General features: G+C 41.7%; 1 protein-coding gene across 2 annotated transcripts; it reads left to right on the top strand.

Annotated features, from left to right (window-relative positions):
• The first annotated feature begins 7319 nt into the window (after positions 1–7319).
• SCOC (short coiled-coil protein) lies at positions 7320–20470 on the top strand. Of its 2 annotated transcripts, none has more exons than XM_027652692.1 (4): positions 7320–7495; positions 17374–17448; positions 17543–17626; positions 18198–20470. In XM_027652692.1, exons 1-4 carry the CDS (start codon positions 7432–7434, stop codon positions 18338–18340), a joined length of 366 nt encoding a protein of 121 aa, XP_027508493.1. In that variant the 5' UTR covers positions 7320–7431; the 3' UTR covers positions 18341–20470. The 2 variants fall into 2 exon arrangements, with proteins under 2 accessions (XP_027508493.1, XP_027508494.1); XM_027652693.1 differs by having other exon boundaries at positions 7327–7495; positions 17377–17448.
• Positions 20471–20950: the final 480 nt, after the last annotated feature.

Below are 20950 nucleotides of genomic sequence, written 5' to 3'. Positions count from 1 at the left end.
AGAACAGTGTCAAAAACAGAAGGAACACATACCCTAGGACAGGTTGTGCACTGCTGAACTTTCTGCATGACTGTATTAGAAAGATGTGGAGGAAATATTTAGTATGAGTATAGAGCGATGAAAGGAAAACCAGTGTCTCATCAGTTTCTACACTGGTACTCTCTACTGAGCTAACCAATACTGTCCTACTATCTTTAATGAACACTGCGAAATATTATTAGAGATGTAGAAATTATCTGAGCCAAAGCTGTTCCTGAATTACTGCCATGTCTAGAATTATAGATCAATGGACTTAAGCAGAACAGACTTTCGTTCAAAGAGAAAAGCAGATTGATCATTCCAAAGTGTGGTGAAGAGTCCTGTTCTGCTGCAGGCTGCACATGCTGAGGCACCTAGTTAAAAATTATGATGTATCAGATGAAAGAGAAAGTAACAGGAAATGGAAAAGCACACTCTAGTAAAATATTGATAGGCTCACCCATCGCTCAGTCACTGTCTGGTTTCACAGGAATCATAATGGAATTAAACTTTATGGAGTATTTGAAGCAGCAGAATTTTTTTTTTTTTTTTTTTTAAATTTAGCAGGCAAATATTCTCCAAGTCTAGACAGACACATGACAGGAAATCTGAGAGTAGAATGGACAAGTGTGAAGGAAAGTGGGTCTGTTTTAAGGCATACCTACCAGATGTTATGAACAAGTCTCTCGTTTTCAGACAGCAGATCCAAATTTTAAAAAAAATTACTCATGCAGAAAAGAAAAACACATATGCATTCATGAAAATTAAATGTAGCAAATCAGTGGATATGAGTACAAGTGGGTAGTTGTTGTAGATGGTTGCCAGGTGGCTGACTTTGGATGCAGCTTCAGAAGCAGCATTTACAAATAATGATGCTCATTTGTCTCAAAGTCTATTTCAAAATTTGGAAGACTGTCAGCCACAACATTGCTTGTAAGTACCTTAAACTGGTGAGTGGTGAGAGAAAAGGGAAGCAGGGGAAGAAAATACACACCTAGGAGACTTACTGGCAAGTATAAATATACCTCAGTTTACAGGTTAAATCTGTGAATAACACATTTAATACACTTCTGTCACCATCTTAGTAAACCATTGTTCTGTGAGTAGGTGACTGTCCTACAGTGTCAATCAGCCCAGCTTTGAACATCCTGTGAATTCACCAGCACAATTACTGTTTTATTAGCATGCACTAAACACATTCCACAGTTCCTTTCTGCCAAAGTTTATTAAAACAGAAGTGCATTGGCAGCTGTCATTTCCTAACAAGGCACATAGTTTTAAAATGCTGTGGTTTATATGTAGTGGGAAACTGATACATTGGATGCATCTTTAGAACATTTTGTGTAAGAAAAATAAATCCAAATGCTACCCTTTACTCAAAGCTTATTGCCTTATTTGAAAAAAAATAAAATCAAAAGGAATGCTTTTGCATTTGTTTTTAAATGTGTTGACTAAAAGCAGAAGGGTACCATATCTCCTAAGAATGCAAAACATAGTTTTCTCAGTTCAGAATCTTTTAGTGGCTTGCTTGATGTACTGTATTGCTTATATCATATGCATCCACATTTGTAAAACTTGTCTTCAAGTTAGACTCTTGATCAAACCACTGTATAACAAAAGCAGAAGAACACATTAAGATTGCACAGTGCAACCTGATGGAAGATCAGACATTACACCTGTGTTGCAACAAGGATCTAATCTACCTAGACTACTCCAACTCTGTCCCAGTATTCCATGAAAGCAACAGGAACCTTCTTTTACTTGAGTGTTTAAAGAAATAAACTTTTCTATTATTGATACTCAGAAAGTATCAGAGAAGAGCAGGCACCGGTACACAATCACACCTTTGGAACGAGAAGTCAGTGAGGTTTTGCCATGTGGTGCAGACAGCAAAAATGTCTCTCAGGCAACTAAACTCCTGCCTCTGATTCCACACTTCCCTCCTGCATTTCCAAGTTAGGAGAATATTTGAAACAGAGCCACTGAAAAGTGTTTCCGGAAAGCCCAGCAGCTGTGGAATTCCAGAGATAACAAATTAGCACTAATAGGAAACAAGGGAAGCAGGTGAACATGGCTGTTGAAAGTTTTGGTGTTGTAGCTCAGTTTGTAAGTGCAAGGCTGAACTTTAAAAAAAAAAGAGTGGCATTGAAGTCTGCCTCAACCATCCTATAGGCACTGTTACACTGTTGGCATAAATAGGAGTTCTAACACATGCTACAGTTTATTTACTCCATAAATTCATACTTAACTCTGAGCCAACTTCCTCTTCAGGTGGAAGCTGACTTCACTAATTAAATCACTTTAATTAGAAAGCAGTTACAAGGTACTTACAGTAATAAAAAAGTGAACCTACCACCAGGCACGTTCAGCTATAGAGTTTTAAATCTAAAGTCCTAAACACTCCTACAAGTGTGTCCTTGACACAGACCAACTACAAAACCCTGAGTTTGGAGAATCATTTCAGTACCAAGCATGAAGACATTCTTGGGCATTTATCTCCTGCTTTCACGACCATCATATCCAGACAGTGATATGCTGATATGCTTGTTATCAGCACTCATCGAGACTGGGCCAGCACATGGCTACATCAACTGATGTTATTGCTATAAAGTCAAACAAATGGCTCAGGAGCAGCTGTAGAAGATGCTGCCCCCATATTTCCCCTACCCTCAGCCTCCTCTGATAGTTCATGCCACCTATTTTAAAAGGCAGCCAGACAGCTGCTCGGCACTCCACAACCTCTGTTCTACTCGGTAATGAAGCCCTCAGAAAGATGAACTGATATTTTACAACCAAATTAACTTTTACATTAATGTCCATTGCTTCAGTGAAAATAATTCACACATGGAAATAACTGAACTCCTTGTGCCTGACATTTACCTCCATTATGTAGCTTCCTTTTAAGCTGGTCAGAGTTCCTCTGTCTGCTACTGCTCCTTTGTATTCTCCCTTATAAAACAAACACAGTGACAGCAAGAAATGGGTACTTCTACTTTACATTAACATGGCACCTCCTGTCCAAAGACATTATTTCACTAATGAAATATCAGGCCACCACCAGAGAAAATGTTTCTCATCATAGCACTCATAAAACCAAACAAACCGTGGATATAATTCTACCAGTGCCTTTAAAATTATAGAACACAGCTGTATGTTTAAACATAAAGAATCTTTTGGGCAAGATAGAAATAAGATCACATCTGTAGACTCCTTTTGAACCCCATCCCTCTCTTGGCTGGTAAATGAGTCTCCACTTCCACGAACAAGCTGTACAGGTCTCCCACAAACCTGATTCCCTGGTCCTCATGGAAAGCAAAGAACTTCTGTAAAACAGTGCAGCTCCTGAGTTCCATATTGGTCTTTGTTGTCATACATGTGAACACAGCTAGATACATGCACCCAAACACATGTATCTATACCTTCTGCTCCCTCCTTCTTCAGAGGCAGAGGCATTGATTGAGGAAATGAAGCGAACAAGCAATCTGTCCAAAGGCCCTTCTTTCAAAGGGAGCTTTAATGAGCTCTGAAACACTTGCAAAGCAACCTTATTTTTGAGCCTTGGAGTCTTGACTCTCTAAGGCAGGACGAAAAACTCCTCAGGTAACCTGCTCCTTGTTGCCATATGAAGTGGAATGCACTTGGCACAAAACCAAGAGCCTGACTCCATAAATTGCAGGGACTGGTATCTCTCACAGGAGGCAGCCAAACTCCTCCCTGAGTCATCTTCTCCTTCACCCTGAGGAGCCTTTCTTATTGGCTCTTATTAAAGTACAGCTTTTACTCTGCAACACTTTTGCTAATGCCTTTCATCTAGACATGAATAACAACTGCACAACATCCATATTCACTAGGCTACTGTGACAGGCTGTCTAAAACCAGCTAATAATTTACATGGAAATTGTATCTACCAGAGGGTACCTTTATGGCCAATACAGTAGAACAATATTGACACAGGCTCAAGAAATTAATTAAACCTTTTAGATGAGGGCTGCACAGTTCAGACAAGATGCAACCCTTAGGTTCCACAGGCATATGATTTTACAAAATTTAGAGGTAACAGATTAACAGATTATATAACTGCATATGTTTTTAGAATCTGCCCTTCCAACCTGAGTTGCTTAAATGCTTCTACTGTACTTAACATGCCTGAGAACAATAAAAGACATAATAAAGACAAAAGATCAAAATGTTTTCTAGCTTTATCATCATCATGAGAGCTTTGAAACAGGCTGCTGCATTACTGAAAAGAAAGAAAAAAACAAAACAACTGATCCAGAACCCCCTTGTGATACTCAAGGATCTGGAATTAATCCAGTAAGTCTCTTTACACAGACTACTCAAGAATCACGGAATCATAGAATATACTGAGTTGAAATGGACCCATCAGGATCATCAAGTCCCGCTCCTGGCCCTGCTCAGGACACCTCAATAGCAGTAAGGTAAATTTTGAACTGCTTCTAATCAATATGAAGCAAAAATTAGTAACTCAATACAGTTCTGAAAATGCAAGATATTCTTGTTTTTCAATTATCTCTGAAGGCAGCTGTCAGTAACGTCACTGACACCAGCAGTAAAGCTAAAATGAAGCCATGCAGTTAAAAGATCAGAAAAAAAAAACAACTAAACAGCAGCATTCCATTATAATTACTGCACCAATTCCAACACATAGTGTCAATAGAGTGGTAGTGAATCGTGCCACATCCAGTTGGTGGCCATTGCCTAGTGGTGCTCCCTAGGGCTCAGTATTGAACCCAGTCCTGTTTAATATCTTTATTGATGATCTGGATGAGGGGATTTAGTGCACCCTGAGTAAGTTTGCAGACAACACCAAGTTGGACGGGAGTGTTGATCTGCTGGACAGCCTGGATTGATGGGCTGAGGGCAATTGTATGATGTTCAACAAGGCCAAGTGCTGGGTCTTACACTTTGGCCACAACAATGCCATGTAGTGCTACAGGCTCGGGGAAGCGCAGTGGGAAAGCTGCCCAGCAGAAAAGGACCTAGGGGTTAAACAAAGTGAGGTCAAGGGACCTGCCCAGGAAATTCAGTTCCTGGGAGTAAAGTGGCAAGATGGATGCTGCCAGACCCAATGGATGTGGTTAACAAAATAGCAGCTATGTCTCCACTGACCAGCAAGAAAGAAACACGGGCTTTCCTAGGTGCTGTGAGTTTTTGGAGGCTGCACATCCCAGAGTACAGTCAGATTGTAAACCTTCTCTGCCTTGTGAACAACAAGCTTTTGAACATATCAAACAAGAGATTGTTCATGCAGTAGCCCTTGGGCCAGTCAGGACAGGACAGGATGTAAAAAATGTGCTCTGCACCGCAACCAGGGAGAATGGTCCTTCCTGGAGTCTCTTGGAGATCATCATGAACCAGCCTGAAGGTGAATATTTGGTCTATCATCTGAAGAGGAGGAGGTGACACATGCTAAGGAAACCTCACCATATAATCAGCTACCAGGAAAGAAAAGACAACACGCTCTCTTCACTGATGGCTCCTGTCACATCGTAGGGACAAATTGAACGTGGAAAGCTGCCATATGGAGTCCTATGCAAGGAGTTGCAGAAGTCATTGAGGGATAAGGTGGACCAAGTCAAATGGCAGAGCTGAAAGCCATCTTGGGCCTTGAAAAGCAAGTCCTGTGGTGTTATGATGCTCCAGAGAGAATTGAGTCTGAGAGTGGGACTCATTCCAAGAATATCCTGATAAACACCTGGGCCAGAGAGCACAGTATTGACTGGGTGCATCATATTCCCTGTCATGTACCAGCCTCTAGGAAAACTGAACAGTGCAATGGACAGCTAAAAACCACAGTGAAGGCAATGAACAGTGGGACCTTCAAACACTGGGATCTATATTTAGCAGAGGCCACGTGGCTAGTTAACACCAAAGCCTCTCCCAGTCAAGCTGTCCCTTCCCAGTCAGAACCCTTACATATCACAGATGGATAAAAAAGTCCCCATGGTGCATTTGAGGAATATGTTAGGAAAGACAGTCTGGACTAGTCCTGCTTCAAGCAAAGGCAAACTCATCCATGGGATTGTTTTTGCTCAAGGACCTGGGTGCACTTGGCAGGTTGTGCAGAGGGACAGGGAAACGCGACGTGTACCTCAAGGGGACCCGATTTTGGGTGAGAACAGCCTGTGATGCTGAATTGCATATACAATATTGGTTGCTAAATGACACTGCCATTGTATACTATACACACTATGGAGAAATGAGTATGGACCACTCCACTTACACCAGTCATGGACAACAGGAATTCAACAAGCATCTTAGGGGGGTGGTCAGTAACTACTGAAATAATATTTTTGTTTGTGTAGTGTATACACACATATATAGGTATATACTTGATAGGTTTAAATCTGGGCATGTTATGGATGATATAGAATCAGGAGGAATTTCTTCTCGGAAAGGATTGTTAAACATTGGAATGGACTGCCCAGGGAGGTGATGGAATCACCGTCCTTGGAGGTGTTCAGGAAACAACAGGACTTAGTGCCGTGGTCACTCTGACAAGGTGATGATCGGTCAAAGGTTGGACTCGATGATCTCAGAGGTCTTTTCCAACTTATATTATTCTGTGATTCTGTATCTTAGGCCCTTTGTCCTGCAAAGTTTCGTGCATTTTCTTTGTACCTAGAAGCTGTCTCAGGAGTCTAAATCAAGATTATGCCCAAAAGTGTGAAAGGTAAACTGTAAATTCAGAAAACTTCTAGTTTATGTGCTCAAACTATGTTCAACATTCTTTCAGGAGCAAAACAAGATGACTAAAGTGGGGTCTTCTGTGAACTTGATTTCTCTTCCTTCCTCCTGTCTGCTATCATAGAGCATTAGATGCTCACTTATTTAACTTCACTTGTTCACCTTACTTGATTGGTTTTGATGCAACTGTTCATGTAAATAAAATCACTCAATTTCCTAAGTATTTGAAGATTATATTTTAAATTTGCTGCTCCCAAGTGTGTTCACTGCATTTTTTTGGACTGTAAGCAACATTTTTTGAACACTAACTTGCTTCCCCTCTTTTCTCTATCAAAAACCCCTCCAACAAAACTCCACATGCAGCCCCAGAGAAAATAAAGAACAACAATAACAAAAAGCCAGATAGGGTGGACCCACAGTTCTTTTACAGAAAGAACCTGTTATGACAGTGTTTGCTCAGTACATGTCTGACAAAGCAGTTAGAACTCAGACACCTTCCAGCCTAACAATTTCCGGAAAAGAGCTCAAGGTTCAGAGGAGACACCACATCGAGTAAGACGTGTGCAGCTGCCAACAGTACACAACAACACCTGTGTGTTGGACTCATTAAAGATTGAACCAGGGAAGTCACGTGTGCTCTCAGAAATGGCTGACAACTGCCATGCTTAACAACACAGCTCAAAAACTTTGGAAAAAGGCAGCAAAATGGAGTTACCTTTGGATGAGGAGGATGGCACTTTCACCAACATTTCTTTGGCAGATGACTCAGGTAAGAAACTGCAGTACTCTATTGATACAATGCAGAATCCATGGGCTTAATAATAGCATTGTGCGAGCAGAGAAATTTGTAGATCGTGATTACTGGGTACAATGTACTTTTAGCAAATGCCTTCACATAAACTTTTTTTAGTTGTGTGGTTGAATAAGCCTTGTGATTTGTTAAGACCTGAGATTTTGGGGGTATGGAGGGTACCACAGTTTTCACATATTAACATATAGTAATATACATTCATCAACTGAGCACATAGAGCCTTTCACTTTTTAGAGGGACAGTGTTACAGAATGGTTAACTCAGTAGTTACTACTATCAAATAAAATACAGATAATGCTGGTGTTTCCTCCTGAATACAGAACAATAACCTCTTTGACATGCTCTCATGAGAGCTCACAAGAAGTGTTGCAAATTAATTAGTAATGGAAACAAGCTGATAATTTAAATTTCCACTATTAAGCATTTAATTGTTTTAAAAGAAACTACAAAGACTGCCTCCCCCTCCCCCACCCAGCTTACAGAATAAAAATTACTTGGAAGGGGAAGTAGGACAATTCTACATACTGGAAAAATGAAGTAAGTTAATATGAATTGATAATAAATTATTTAGAAAGGTGTGGCCAGAGTATCAACTTGATAACGTCAGCATGGCTGACATAGAGCTGTGCTAATTTACAGGAGCTAGGGGGGCTTATTTATGAATAATACGAGTCCTATTCCCTCCCCACCCTCTCTTTTTTTTTTTTAGCATAAAGAACGTTATTGTGCATGCTATATTTACCTTCTATATAAAAAACAAAACAAAACAGAAAACATTGAGTTGATTTTATTTTTAGAACACAGTTTCTAGCAATTCAATATTAGTGTGATGGTGCTGAGTTGGATATTTGAATGCACTTCATTTATACAGAATATAGCCTTATGACATCAAGATGTGGTTGACCTGAACTATTCACAAGAAGACAATTTGGCAGACCTTGGTCCAAGCTGTGCAATAATGAAGGGTTCTCCTGACAGTGAATCTCACTCTTTTCCTGTAGCAGGGTATAGAAGAGTAGGGAAAAGGTATCCTATGAGAGAGACACTGTTTCGTGACTTGCCGTGCAGCTGGTAACACCTCAAGAACAAAGGAGGGGCAGCATTCAGTGACAAGATTGTCTTGTCCTTGCAAAACATCCAGAACTGAGTTGCAAAACTCCATCTGAGTTAGGGGTGACTCCATAACACAGGATATGTTTGAATCTGCCCTGTCTCACAGATGGGTGGTTTTGCCATATAGCTTGCTTAGTCTTTCAGAAGAAGTCAAGTCGCTTCCTTTAGAAGGCAAACACCCACCAGCCTCCTTTACTGCTCTGACTTAAGCACCCTTGCAGCTTGGAAAATGGTATTACCCATGAGAAAACAGAGGCACAAGGTTAAAAACTCTCTCATTCAAGCACCTACTGACAGTGGGTACCAAAGTCAGCCTCTGAAAGATGTCACTGCTGTAAAACATGGCTGCTCAGCAGCAGGGCAAATAAGACTTTACTGCACCTCAAAAACTGAGCACTTCAAATTTACTCTGCAGTAACACACCCAAGGTCAGAGAAAGCTCATGTCCACAACACAGAGGACCATAAACAAGGCATCTTTATTAAAGATCTGCTACCAGTATTACAGTTTTTCACCTAGTAGTGAGGAGGTGGGGACAATCACTCAGAGAGCAGAAGTAAAATCAGAATAACTGAAAATAAGTGACATTTTCAGGCAGCTTATAGCTTGAAGGCACAGAGGTTAAATACAGTAAGTTTCATGGTGAACATGATAACCCGGGTCCATTTCTCCTGCCAGATGGCAACACTTGGATGTTAGAAAGGTATGAGAAAAATCCCTAAACTATAATAGGAAGAGACTACGACACACTTTGTAGGAAACAGTCTTCCTTATCTCTCACAGCTGAAGTTAAGACTAATTACAGTAACTCTAGGGCATTGAAGCTAACAAGCAGAGTGGGGTGGGCCTTACAGCTGTAACTATAAGGCTGGAGAAGAGCATCAATTCCAGAAGAGCAGGGAAGCTAAAAATCTACACAGTGAGAGAAACAAAAAGATTCCTTAGGATGGAAAACAGCAAGTTCAAGCACGGAATAAAGGAATCTTGCAGTATGTAGATCATAAGTGAACTTTGTCTGAGAATGATAATGATTTACATGCAACTTGAGCACATTTGTTATTGCATAAGGTTTCCCCTCTGTTTCTTAAAACATACTGGAAAAGACACTAAACAGACAAGCAGAACAACATGCTGCATATGTACAATCTGACGCATAATCAGAATACAGCCTTCATATCAAAGTTTCCTTAGTACAGTGAAAAGCCATTGTGTCAAAGCAACAGGGGTCACTGAGCCTGATTAACCGAGTGCAATGCATGAATATTTAATAGCCATTGCTCTTTCAAAACAGCAATATTTCTCTATCTGTTAAGTATGCAGGTATCAAAAATAAAACACTTCCATGTAAATCAAGACAAAGACCAAACGGTAGCAAGACAGAAACTCCTCGATAAGTATTTTAATAGCAGTATCAACAGTGCATGAAATTAAGGAAAGCTTTTGCTAACGGCATTTGTGAAAATATTTTCACCTTTAATGAAATACCTTTGAATTTAAAAACTCATAGCTCAGATAAAGTTCCCTCAAAACATGACCTACCCAAACAAAAGCACAGAGAAAATTAAAGCAGAAGTAAAACAAAACAGTGAGATGATGTCCAACAGCTGCAAAAAAGTCTTTATTGTACTTCTGATCAATGCTGAATAAGTAAACCAAGGCGCTCTTTCCTTTTTGTAAAGTACCTAGAAATTATCATACTCTTTTTTCCAAATACTCTACAGAAAGCCAACACTAATGACCACATTTCTCATGTAAACCCATCGTTTTAAAAGCAGATATAAACCCCAGAATGTTTGGGCCTAACTTTCAGAAAGACAAAACAGTTTTTCATCTTAATAGGTTACCAGTAAAAGCCTTATGGAACCTTGCTAAATATCCTTCCACAAAATCTGGTGGCAAACCTATAGCCAATGATTACAAGGAGGATCATATAGTTAACAGGACAGTGTTAACAGTCATATATGTTGGTATTCACAGCCTAGAGCTGCAAAGGGTCCAATTCCTCTGTCTGTTTAAAAATGGGGTTTTGTGGAGTCAGAGTAGAAACAAGAACATTTGCACTCATGCTCAATCTTGCAAAGGATAGGATGCAGCTATATATAGACTATACAGCTATATGCAGCTATATAAAGGCAGGCCTCTTCAGGGGTAAAGAAAAAATATCACTTTCTGAGGCTTGCCTTTCACAGACTTTCTAAAGAGACTGCATTTTTTTATCCCAACTGTGTGCTCACAGGTTATGTCATCTGATGAGGTCCCATTCTCACTCAGGACCTAAGGCAAAACCAAAACAAGCACAATAACTAAGGACACAGACAAGAGTTAGAACAATGTAAGCCAAAGTAGTTGCTCATTTTGTGTCATTTGATTAGGTTGGAAAAAGCACAAACTAAGAAATACTCGAATTCTGCATTTGACAAAAGTGCTTAACTGGAAATTTGCACAAGGAAGTGCACAAGGCTACAAAAGCCTTTTGAGGTTACTATGAAAGAGTAACAAGAATTGCAGAGAATTTGGGTGTAAAGCAACATTACATGAAAAAAAAACCACCTCAGAGTCTGTTATTTCTGCAGAGAAACAAAACCAAGAAGATTTGAGGTAAGGGGTCCTACAAGACAACATTGCAGGGAAAAAGGATTAAGCCATTTGCGTTCCTTTTTGTCTTTTTTCTTTGTGGCAATAACTAGCCAAAGGAGGAAACAGTACAGTTCAAAGAGCATCTCAGAAACATGTACAGTGCCTTCCTCAGTTGGAGGAGAGGAGAATACATTTCTATTGTAGTGGGGAACAGCGAAACCTCTGTCATCAGTCAGCTTACGCAGGCGCCTCTGGTGCCTGTAATGTTGCCAAAAAGGAAGTCAAAGGCTTGTTGGTTTGCACTGTGTGCCATGGAGAAAAACAAGATGTACACCAGAGTTTTAGAAAGAGAAAGTCAGAAAACATTTGTCATTAGCAACAATGGCTTAGAGTCTGAGTTCAGAGTAACAAAATCCTCTCCTCTCCATTAGTAATCATACGTGTACATGTATTCAGGTAAACTGTTAATGATGCTTTACATCCTGGGGAGATGATTGTATTTTAAGGAAAAAAATGCTCTTTCAGTGAAGCTGAATAAAATAATTCCTTTTGCCAGTGGCATCAGCTAGTTTTAGAAAATCTAACTGGAACTTAGGGTACAAGTATGTATAGATAATTGCAAAATTAGTAATAAAGAAAGAGTTTAGCACCTCTTCTTAGTTACATTCAAGTCAGTTTTGACTTCAGGAGCTCTGACACAGCACTAGAACTTACGAGTTCTCTTTATAATTCTTCAGTGAGAAAATCCACTCACCTGAAGCAAGTAATCTAGTGTGACATGTAAAAACAGTTTAATAAACCAAACAGTGGAATATAACTTAGGGCAGTGTTCAAGTATTTATAGTAACAAAGAGAATACTTTTATTTCTTCTTTTAAACTGCACAGTGCTATTGGAAGGTTGTTATGCTGCTCCACAGAAGAAAACAGTTTCCAGTGTTTGGGAATATTATTTAATTTTCTTAATAAGGTGTATGTTCTCCAAAGAAGAGAGCACTAAGTTTGCAAACAAAACCAACAGAAAAAAGCTCTGTGAACACAGGTTGTGGCCCATCTCTCAGCCTTGTGTTGCATATTCCAAAGACTCAAAGTAAACAGCCACACAGCAAAGATGGCCAGTTTGCTCACAGTTACATGTAACTAGTATTAATCTCATTAATTTTGCTCCTCCCAGTCAGTGGGGAAACCACAGTGAAGCAAATGCTACCAGATCCCTCTCAAACAGATGGCAGACTTTGGAAGGATTGTTTCAGGTTCTCCTGGGAATGGTCCTCAAGCAAGACTTGCCATCTAACAATTTACAGAACAAAGACATGACACTTTCTAACACAAGAGTGAACAAAATATTACAGGTTGATAAAAGCAAGAATTGTTACACAAGGGCTTGAATTGGTCACCCCCAGCCAAAGGGGACACCAAGCACACCCAAAAAATGCAAGGTAGTATTTGGTTACTCTACAGATGTCAAAGAATCAATTAGGTTGGAAAAGACCTCTGAGATCATCCAACCTTTGACCAATTATCACCTTGTCAACTAGACCATGACACTGAGTGCCACGTTCAATGATTTTCTGAACACCCCCAGGGATGATGACACCACCACCTCCCTGGGTAGCCTGTTCCAATGTTATACAACCCTTTCTGTGAAGGAATTCCTTCTGATGTCCAACCTGAACCTCCCTTAGTGTAGCTTGAGGCTATGTCCTCTCCTCTTATCCCTAGTTACCTGGGAGAAGAGGTCAACACCCACCTGGCTACAATCTCCTTTCAGGTAGTTGTAGAGAGTGATGAGGTCTCCCCTGAGCCTCCTTTTCTCCAGGCTGAACAACCCCAGCTCCTTCAACCATTTCTCATAGGACTTGTGCTCCAGACCCTTCCCCAGCTCCATTGCCCTTGTCTGGACATGCTCCAGGCACCTCAATGTCTTTGTTGCAGTGAGGAACCCAAACTGGACACAGCACTTGGTGTGTGGCCTCACCACTGCCGACTATAGGGGGACAATCACTGCCCTGGTCCTGCTGGCCACACTATTTCTGATACAGACCAGGACACCATTGGCCTTCTTGGCCACCTGGGCACACGCTGGCTCATGTCCAGCCAGTTGTGGACCAGCACCCCCACGTCCTTTTCCACTGGGCCACTTTTCAGCCACTCTTCCCCCAGCCTGTAGCACTGCATGGAGTTGTTGTGGCTGAAGTGCAGGACTTGGCACTTGGCCTTGTTGAACCTCATACTGTTGGTCACAGCCCTTCAAACCAGCCTGTCCAGAACCCTCTGCAAAGCCTTCTTACCCTCCAGCAGATCAACACTCCCACACAACTTGGTGTCGTAAAATGCAGAGCTGTGCCTTCCCTAGGGCACATTGTGCATTATAAAAGGAACCTGATTGTTTTGGTTATCCTCTAAATGCCTAAATCTTGAAATTTAAAGAGCACAAAAAATTTAACTGATACTATGTTACCCAGAGAGGAAGACAGGTGAGGTGAGGTAAGATATTTGAAAAACCAATAGGTAAGTCATGTGATACATTAAACTTCTCTTGTTTTGGTTGCTTTCTCATGAAAGAATACTTTGGGATGTGGGCTTTTTTTTCTGTAGTGTATTAGGTTTGGGTGTGTTTTGCTTTGTGTTTCAAGGTTTTTTTATGTGTGTGTTTTTTGGTGTTTGTTTGTTTAAAACTGCTAATGCATGGGATATTTAGAATCTTGGAATTGATTTCTTTGCACCAGAAAATAAGGGAGAGTTAGGAATGCAAACCTTTTTAAGGGAACACAGGATGATCTAGGCATCCTCTCTGTGGAATGTGCACCCACCAGTATCAATCCAACAGTTTTGGCCCCTGGACTGTGCAGATCAGGGTTGTGCACAGTAGAGTTGCTCCCTGCTGCCCCAGCACTTAAACATACTTCCCTGGGAAACAGGGGATGAAGGACAGGGAAAGAAATAGGGCACCGTGCATCAATCTTTCCACAATAAGGATTTGGGACACAGCCAGGTCACAAAGAAAACAGTTTCTAAATGTTGGGGCCAAGGAGCACGCGCCAGCTGCACAGTCTTATCTATTAGGGAAAAGGGATTCATACTAAGCACTCAGACTAGGAAGATGCACTGTGTGAGATCAACTATGTCTGAGTTTACAGCAGTACAAACCCAAGGAAGCTTCTGTGCAACTGTTTAACACTAACCCAGTAACACATAGCGCTCTGTAGACTAAAAACACCATCTGCTCTCTGCAATGCTGACAGTGGAGGCTCAGAAAAAGACAATTTTCTCTAAAGGAAAACCAAAAAACCTCTCACATAGGTTAACTTCTGAAAAGGAGTTCCATCCTGGTGCTCATGCTCAAAAATCAAAGTTAAGAATCAAAAGAAAATACTACAGTCAGAAACCACAACCACACAAAGTAGAATGAACCCTCAATGATAGAGGTACCAAAGAGGAACCAGTAGGTAAACTAGCAGCTCTTGAAATTATTTCTGCTTTGGCTACAATAGGATAGGAGCCAACATGTCTAATTTCCATTCTGTCCTGTAATTTAACATCAAGGATCTTCCCACTTTGCTCTTTTTGGGACAGTTTAGACAATAATACAAAATACAGCAAGAAAAGTGGAATTTCTGCAGTAGAGAGGTGCATTTCCCCAAGATAAGCCTGCAATATTCCCCCCTGCCTTACAGTATAAAACACAGTAAGTTCCTCACCAGATAAGCAAGCTCTCCATCCATCTGTATAAACCTGCCAACTCTGGCCATACTTTTTTTCCTTGTTAATCAAAGTGCTGGAGATTGTCTCATTAGAAAGAATTGTGAGAACCTGTTGATTGCCAGGCTTGCCACACAGCCGGTGCAGCAAGCAAGATCAAAACAGTGTGAGAAGCACTCATCATTGTAAAAACAGCAATCAAGGAGAGTTACTAACAAGCTCCTAAAGCCCAGCAACCACCTGAGAGGACTGCTTGCAAGGAATAAGGATTGCTGTGTTTAAAACAGCCATTGTAGAGAAGGTGATATACTAGCTAGCTAGCTAGCACACTGGCTAATGGAACTGAAAACAGACTAATTTTCCAGTACAGACAGACAGCAGGACTCTAATTACAGTAATTCATAACCTGAATAGCATTCAGTCTAGTCTGAATTTATCTGATTGTAAGGTTAAAAAAAGTTATTAACACAATGACAGTAATACTGTGGAGGGAGCCGGAAGATATGGATATTGGAAATACACACTTTCTGAAGTGTACTTAAAAATACAGTAGAGGGCTCACTTCCCAAATGCCTTTATCTTCCCGTGTATCTGCATAGCATCGAATTACTTATTTATAACTAGATATATTCCTGCAATTTAGGGATATAATATGGATATATTTCACTGCAACATATGGTTCAAACTACATGGTACAAAGGTACTACAAGTTATGCAGTGCAGTCACTTCAGTGAAGCCACTAAAATTAGCTCAGGTCCTGAATGTTTTTCATTCCTTTACTGTGGCTCACAGACTGTGCTGTGAGGTCAAAGTGAGGACCCTGTGCAGCATGTTATTCCCTCCAGGGAACCAGGGAAAGAATGAAGACACAGGAGTGTAGCTTTGGAGCTACTGAGCTATTAGACGAGAGTAACTCCGTGAAGTTACTTAGGTCCCTGCGTGATGTGATCTCTCATGCTGTGAGATCCAGAAGCAAGGAGCTAAATTACAGTTAATCCAGATACTGCTGTGGAAAAGGCTTGCTGATCTGCCAGACTGGAAGCAGCTAAGCCAGTTGTACGTAGCACTGAACTGGCACAGGTAAACCATGATGGACTCCAGCTGCGGGGTTCCACATATGAGCACCTGAGAGTTCACAGCAGCCACACACACTGTCGGTTTTCTCTGACCTTTCTCAGGCTTTGCCAACCTACCTGAATCCCCACCAGGGAACAGCTGCCTTTTCTCGATTTCTTGTGAACGCTATGCAGAGCAACTGGCGGCCGAGGACCACTGCTCTGAACACTGGCAGTGTGTGAGCACAGAACAAATTAATGTTGACATTTATTTAGAATCACAGACTGGTTTGGGTCAGAAGGGACCTTAGAGATCATCCAGTTCCAACCCCACTGCCACGGGCGGGGACACCTTCCACTGGACATTGCTCAAAGCTCCATCTAACTTGAACACTGCCAGGGATGAGGCATCCACAACTTCAGGATGCTCCAGCACCTCACCACCCTCGCAGTGGAAAACATTCTTCCTTTAATTTAATTTAAGCGCGTTCTTGCTAGTTCCTTCCATTATCTTATTGGCAACCCGGCGGAATCTAACGGGAAAGGGCCGGGCGCGACTCAGGCAACCCGTAAGGCAGGCACAAACTGTGACACGCCGCCCCGGCCGCGGGAAGGCAGCCTCTCCCCCCGCATCCCTCCCGCAACCATCCATCCATCCCTCCTTCCTCCCCGCATCCCGCCCCGTGCCCGCCCCCTCGCGGCGCAGGCGCGGTGCGAGCGGAGCGGGGCCGGGCCGGGCCGGGGCGCAGCCCGCGGGGAGGCGGCAGGTTCGGAGCGGCGGGAGGTCGGGAGGGAGCGCCGGGACGGTGGCTGGGTGGGTGGATGGATGGAGGGAGGGGCGGGGGGCGCGGGCAGGGCCGCGGCGCTGCCGTGTGGTGCCCGCGGGGCAGCCCCTCTGCGGCGCTGCCTCCCCCCGGCCCCCGGGCACGGGCGCTGCGGCTCCCGCGGCGCCGGGCACGGCCGGGATGGGGCCGGGAATTGGGGATGCGCGGAGCCCCGGAGCCGGCACTCCTGTCCCGCGGGCCCGGGCACCGGCGGAGGGGGGTGTGGGGGGGACACAAAGCGGGGCCCTTCCGCTCGTGCGTTCGGGAATAGCCAATTCCAGAATGATCGGTGCTGGGAAGGCGGCAGTTACATCACTGGGACGGCGATATCTTACGCGTTAGAGGCGTCCGGATCGGTTATTTTTGTAAACAGAAGCATAGTTAATCGAAGAACCATAGTTACATACCACATAAGGCCCTAGGAAAAATAATTAAAGAATGGTAAGGAGCATTCCTCTGCCTTAGGCTTAAGTGCAGGCCTTTCACCGCCAATTAGAAAAACGCACCTAAAAGCCAAATATAAAGGCAGTTCCATTAACAGTTGCCTCCATGTTCTTTTCTTTAAGCAGAGCATCTCTCAAGGAAACGCTCTTCAAAAGTGGAAAGAGCCCATTCTACAATGATGAATGCCGACATGGATGGTATAAGTTCTTAATGTTCTTGTTATTCTTTCTACTTACTATAATTTCCAACTGTTTGCAGAGGTTGCACTAAAACTCTCATGATTTATTGCAGCTGTTGAGGCTGAGAATCAGGTGGAATTAGAAGAGAAAACACGGCTTATTAATCAAGTTTTGGAACTGCAGCACACACTTGAAGGTTAGCAGCTTGACACATCAGATTTTTTACAAGCACACAGTAATAAGGAAAAGAAGAGAACCTCACTGCTCTGCCCTGCTTTAGGCACAGTGTCCAGAAGTATGTCACTTAAAGCAGCTGAAGGTACATAGGCAAGATCTTGGAACTAGGTTTTTTCCTTCCTCTTTATGCAGGATTGTGTTTGCTTGACTCTCATAATACACATCAAGCAGGAGGGGTGATACAGTTAATTTGTTGCTTATCAGCTGACGCACATCTTTGAGTCTGTTTCCAAGTAGTTGAGTTTGCAGTAGCTTAATTCAAAAATTCAAGAAAATAATAAAGTTACAGACTAGGAGTATGTTTAAGAAGTTTATCCAAATACTGTACTACAAAATAATACAGGAAAAATGGGCTTTTGATAACACTTTAGTAGCAGAATGTTAGTATATTACTATGTTAACTATAACTATGTTACCTTACGGTAACGTTTCCTGCATTAAAGGTGTGATGTCTGACGTAGGCCCGTAGAACATATTAATTATTGCATGCAATAGTGTCTAATACTTCTCTTATAATATCACCTTCGCAGATCTCTCAGCACGAGTAGATGCTGTTAAGGAAGAAAACTTGAAACTGAAATCAGAAAACCAAGTTCTTGGACAGTATATAGAAAATCTGATGTCAGCGTCTAGTGTTTTCCAAACAACTGACACAAAAAGCAAAAGGAAGTAAGGGCTGACTCATAGATGATGCTGTTGTATTGCTGCTGTCTTTTTTTGTTTTAACTGGCATAGGCTACATGAGCTAAAATACCTTAGTTTGTGGCTTACTGGATACTTAAAGATTATAAACTTCGGTGATAAACAGAATTAAGAGCATTATCATGGACAGGAGACGTAAGTTTGTGTATTAAGATTAAGCAATGTGCAAATGTAGTGTAGATAATTACTAAATTTTGATATTTGTTTTAAAAATGAGCATATCTTGTTAAAAATCGGATTCAGTTTGTGAGGTTAAACAAAGGTCTGTTGGCACTCTTTGAGGTCTTAGGGTAGAGTTCTTGACTAGCAAAATAAGTTAAAATATTCAGAGTCTAATTGCATCACTTTTTTCACATGAAATATATTTAATTACTGTGTAGTACTGTTCATAGCTCTGCAAAGCAACTTAAAACAAGAACCTATAAACCAGTTAAGCATTTCTGTGAAGTAATAACAGTATGACATTGTTTGTAGGGCTTGCATACAGAAAAACACTTAAGATTTTTTGGGAAGGGGGAGGATAAGGGGAGGAGGAACAGGGCAACTTAATCAGGGAAATACCAAACTGATGCAGTATGGGAGTGTTGTAATATGTACACTTGAAACCATTTTCACTTTCCCATTTCCTCAAAGAACAATCAGGCACAGCACCGTAACGTATGATCTTCCTGAGGTTTTTCAGTTGTGTGATGAAGAGTTTTGTAAAAACCTGAGTGATAAGCTTTTCAAAAAGAGAAGATCAGCAATGTTCCTCGTGCTCATTGTGAGCAATCTGCAGTGAGGAACTGAGAAGTCTTCTTTCCTTCCCACCTTTTACTTTCCTCCTGAAGTGCCAAATTTGCTTCAGGCCTCAGAGCAGATGTTTTCCTGCCCAACAGCCTGAGGTTGTGAAGTGCCTCTTAAGGCACTGCATAAAAACATGGAAGGCAGAAGGCTGCAGTGGAACGAAGGTGGCTTTTGACTCTCAAAACCATGCTGCTGTGAGCAGTGCCTGGTGCCAAGGTGCTGGTTTTACTGGCTTGGCTGTTAGCAGGTTTGGTAAGGGAGCTTAAGCCCAGATTATGGGTCTGAGTACTTCCCATAGAGGCAGCATGTCCAGCATAATCAGTATTAAGGGAGAGCAGAAGCTGAAATACAAACAACAATGTAAGTTTTATCAGTACTTAGTTGCATGTTTCATCTTGCCATACAGGAGCACTGCAGGTTTATTTATGGATGTTAGCTAGAACTGAGTATCTCTTCAGTAATTAAGCCATTGTACTTGACCTTTTAAAAGGAAACCACTAGTTCAAGGATCTCTTTCAACCTAGCTGTGAATGAATCAATGGAACAGTAGAATAAATCCCTCTCAAACCCCAAGTTTCTTGGCAGCTAAGCACTGCTGTGTCTCAAGAGTAAGTTGACATTGTGAGGTTCCCCCCTCCAAAAGGTGAGGTTTCCCATTTCTCCCCATTTAAAATGGCTCTACAGTGCTCACTGGAGTGTCAGCAAAGACAAAAGACTGCCAAAAAAGCACTAATAGTTTGCTCTCGAGGGCTGTTTACAAGTCTGGGTCAAGAAACCAAATGATGAAAAATGTTTTACCCACCAAGACGCAAATGGGTGATACTCTTTGTGTCACGGGGTTCTTGTAAACGTCTAAAATGATTTTTAATCTTCTATGGACTACTCTCTCACACTACTGGGACTCTAAATTAATGCTAGCAGGTAGAGTAGATCACATGGTTAGTCCAGAGTTTGAGCATTAAACAAAGAACAGTCACACCAAGCACTTGACTTCTAAAGGTTGCATCGCATCACAGCCATTGTAGGTTTAAAGCCACGTCACTGCCCATCTCCATCTGCACTGTAGCAGCTCACCTGGTAACAGAGCATGCGCTTGTTAGACTTCAGCAACTTCCCAAGATAAAGTAACCTTAAAATCCCGGGTTTGTATTGTAGATTGGATAGTGATACTTTATCCATCAGTGTGTATATAGTAGTTATTTCATCTCTATGCGATTTTACATCCCACTACTGTGGCCTTCATTTAACTTATGAGCATTTTAAAGATGTTGTATTTCTGACTTTACACTAAATAAAAACTTTTGATTTGTCTTGATTAGTTTGCTTTAACATTTGTAAACCCTGAGACTTCTCACAGCCATCTGTAGTCGAAAGGTGGAAAAGTAGTGGGGTTTGCCATCATCTTAATGGTTTCTACATAGCTGAACTGTGTGAAAGACTAGATAAAATCACCAAGTATTAAGATTAAACCTGGGTCAATGAATCTAGTTTCAGTAAGGTTTCGGTTCCTGACTCACTTGCTGTTTTCAGCCATGAATCTCTCACATTTCTGTATACTTTTCTGGCTAAAGAAAAAAGGATTGGTAGACTGCATCCAGTCTACTCAAAAAGCTAAAACTTGCACCTCTCCATGTGGGAGGCCTTTAAGCCAAGTTAGAATACAGGAAGCATTACCTTTTCCTACACAAGTTAGTGAGCTCTACGTTAGACAGGAACCAGAATTATTAGTTCATCATACGTTCATGACTGTGTATGCCAACTGAGGAGTGGCTTCAGCTGTAAGGAAATAAAAGGG

This window comes from Corapipo altera, unplaced genomic scaffold (assembly GCF_003945725.1).
Source record: "Corapipo altera isolate COAL_440 unplaced genomic scaffold, ASM394572v1 69, whole genome shotgun sequence".
NCBI classification, from domain to species: Eukaryota; Metazoa; Chordata; class Aves; order Passeriformes; family Pipridae; genus Corapipo; species Corapipo altera.
This window is presented reverse-complemented; position numbering and strand designations above follow the sequence as displayed.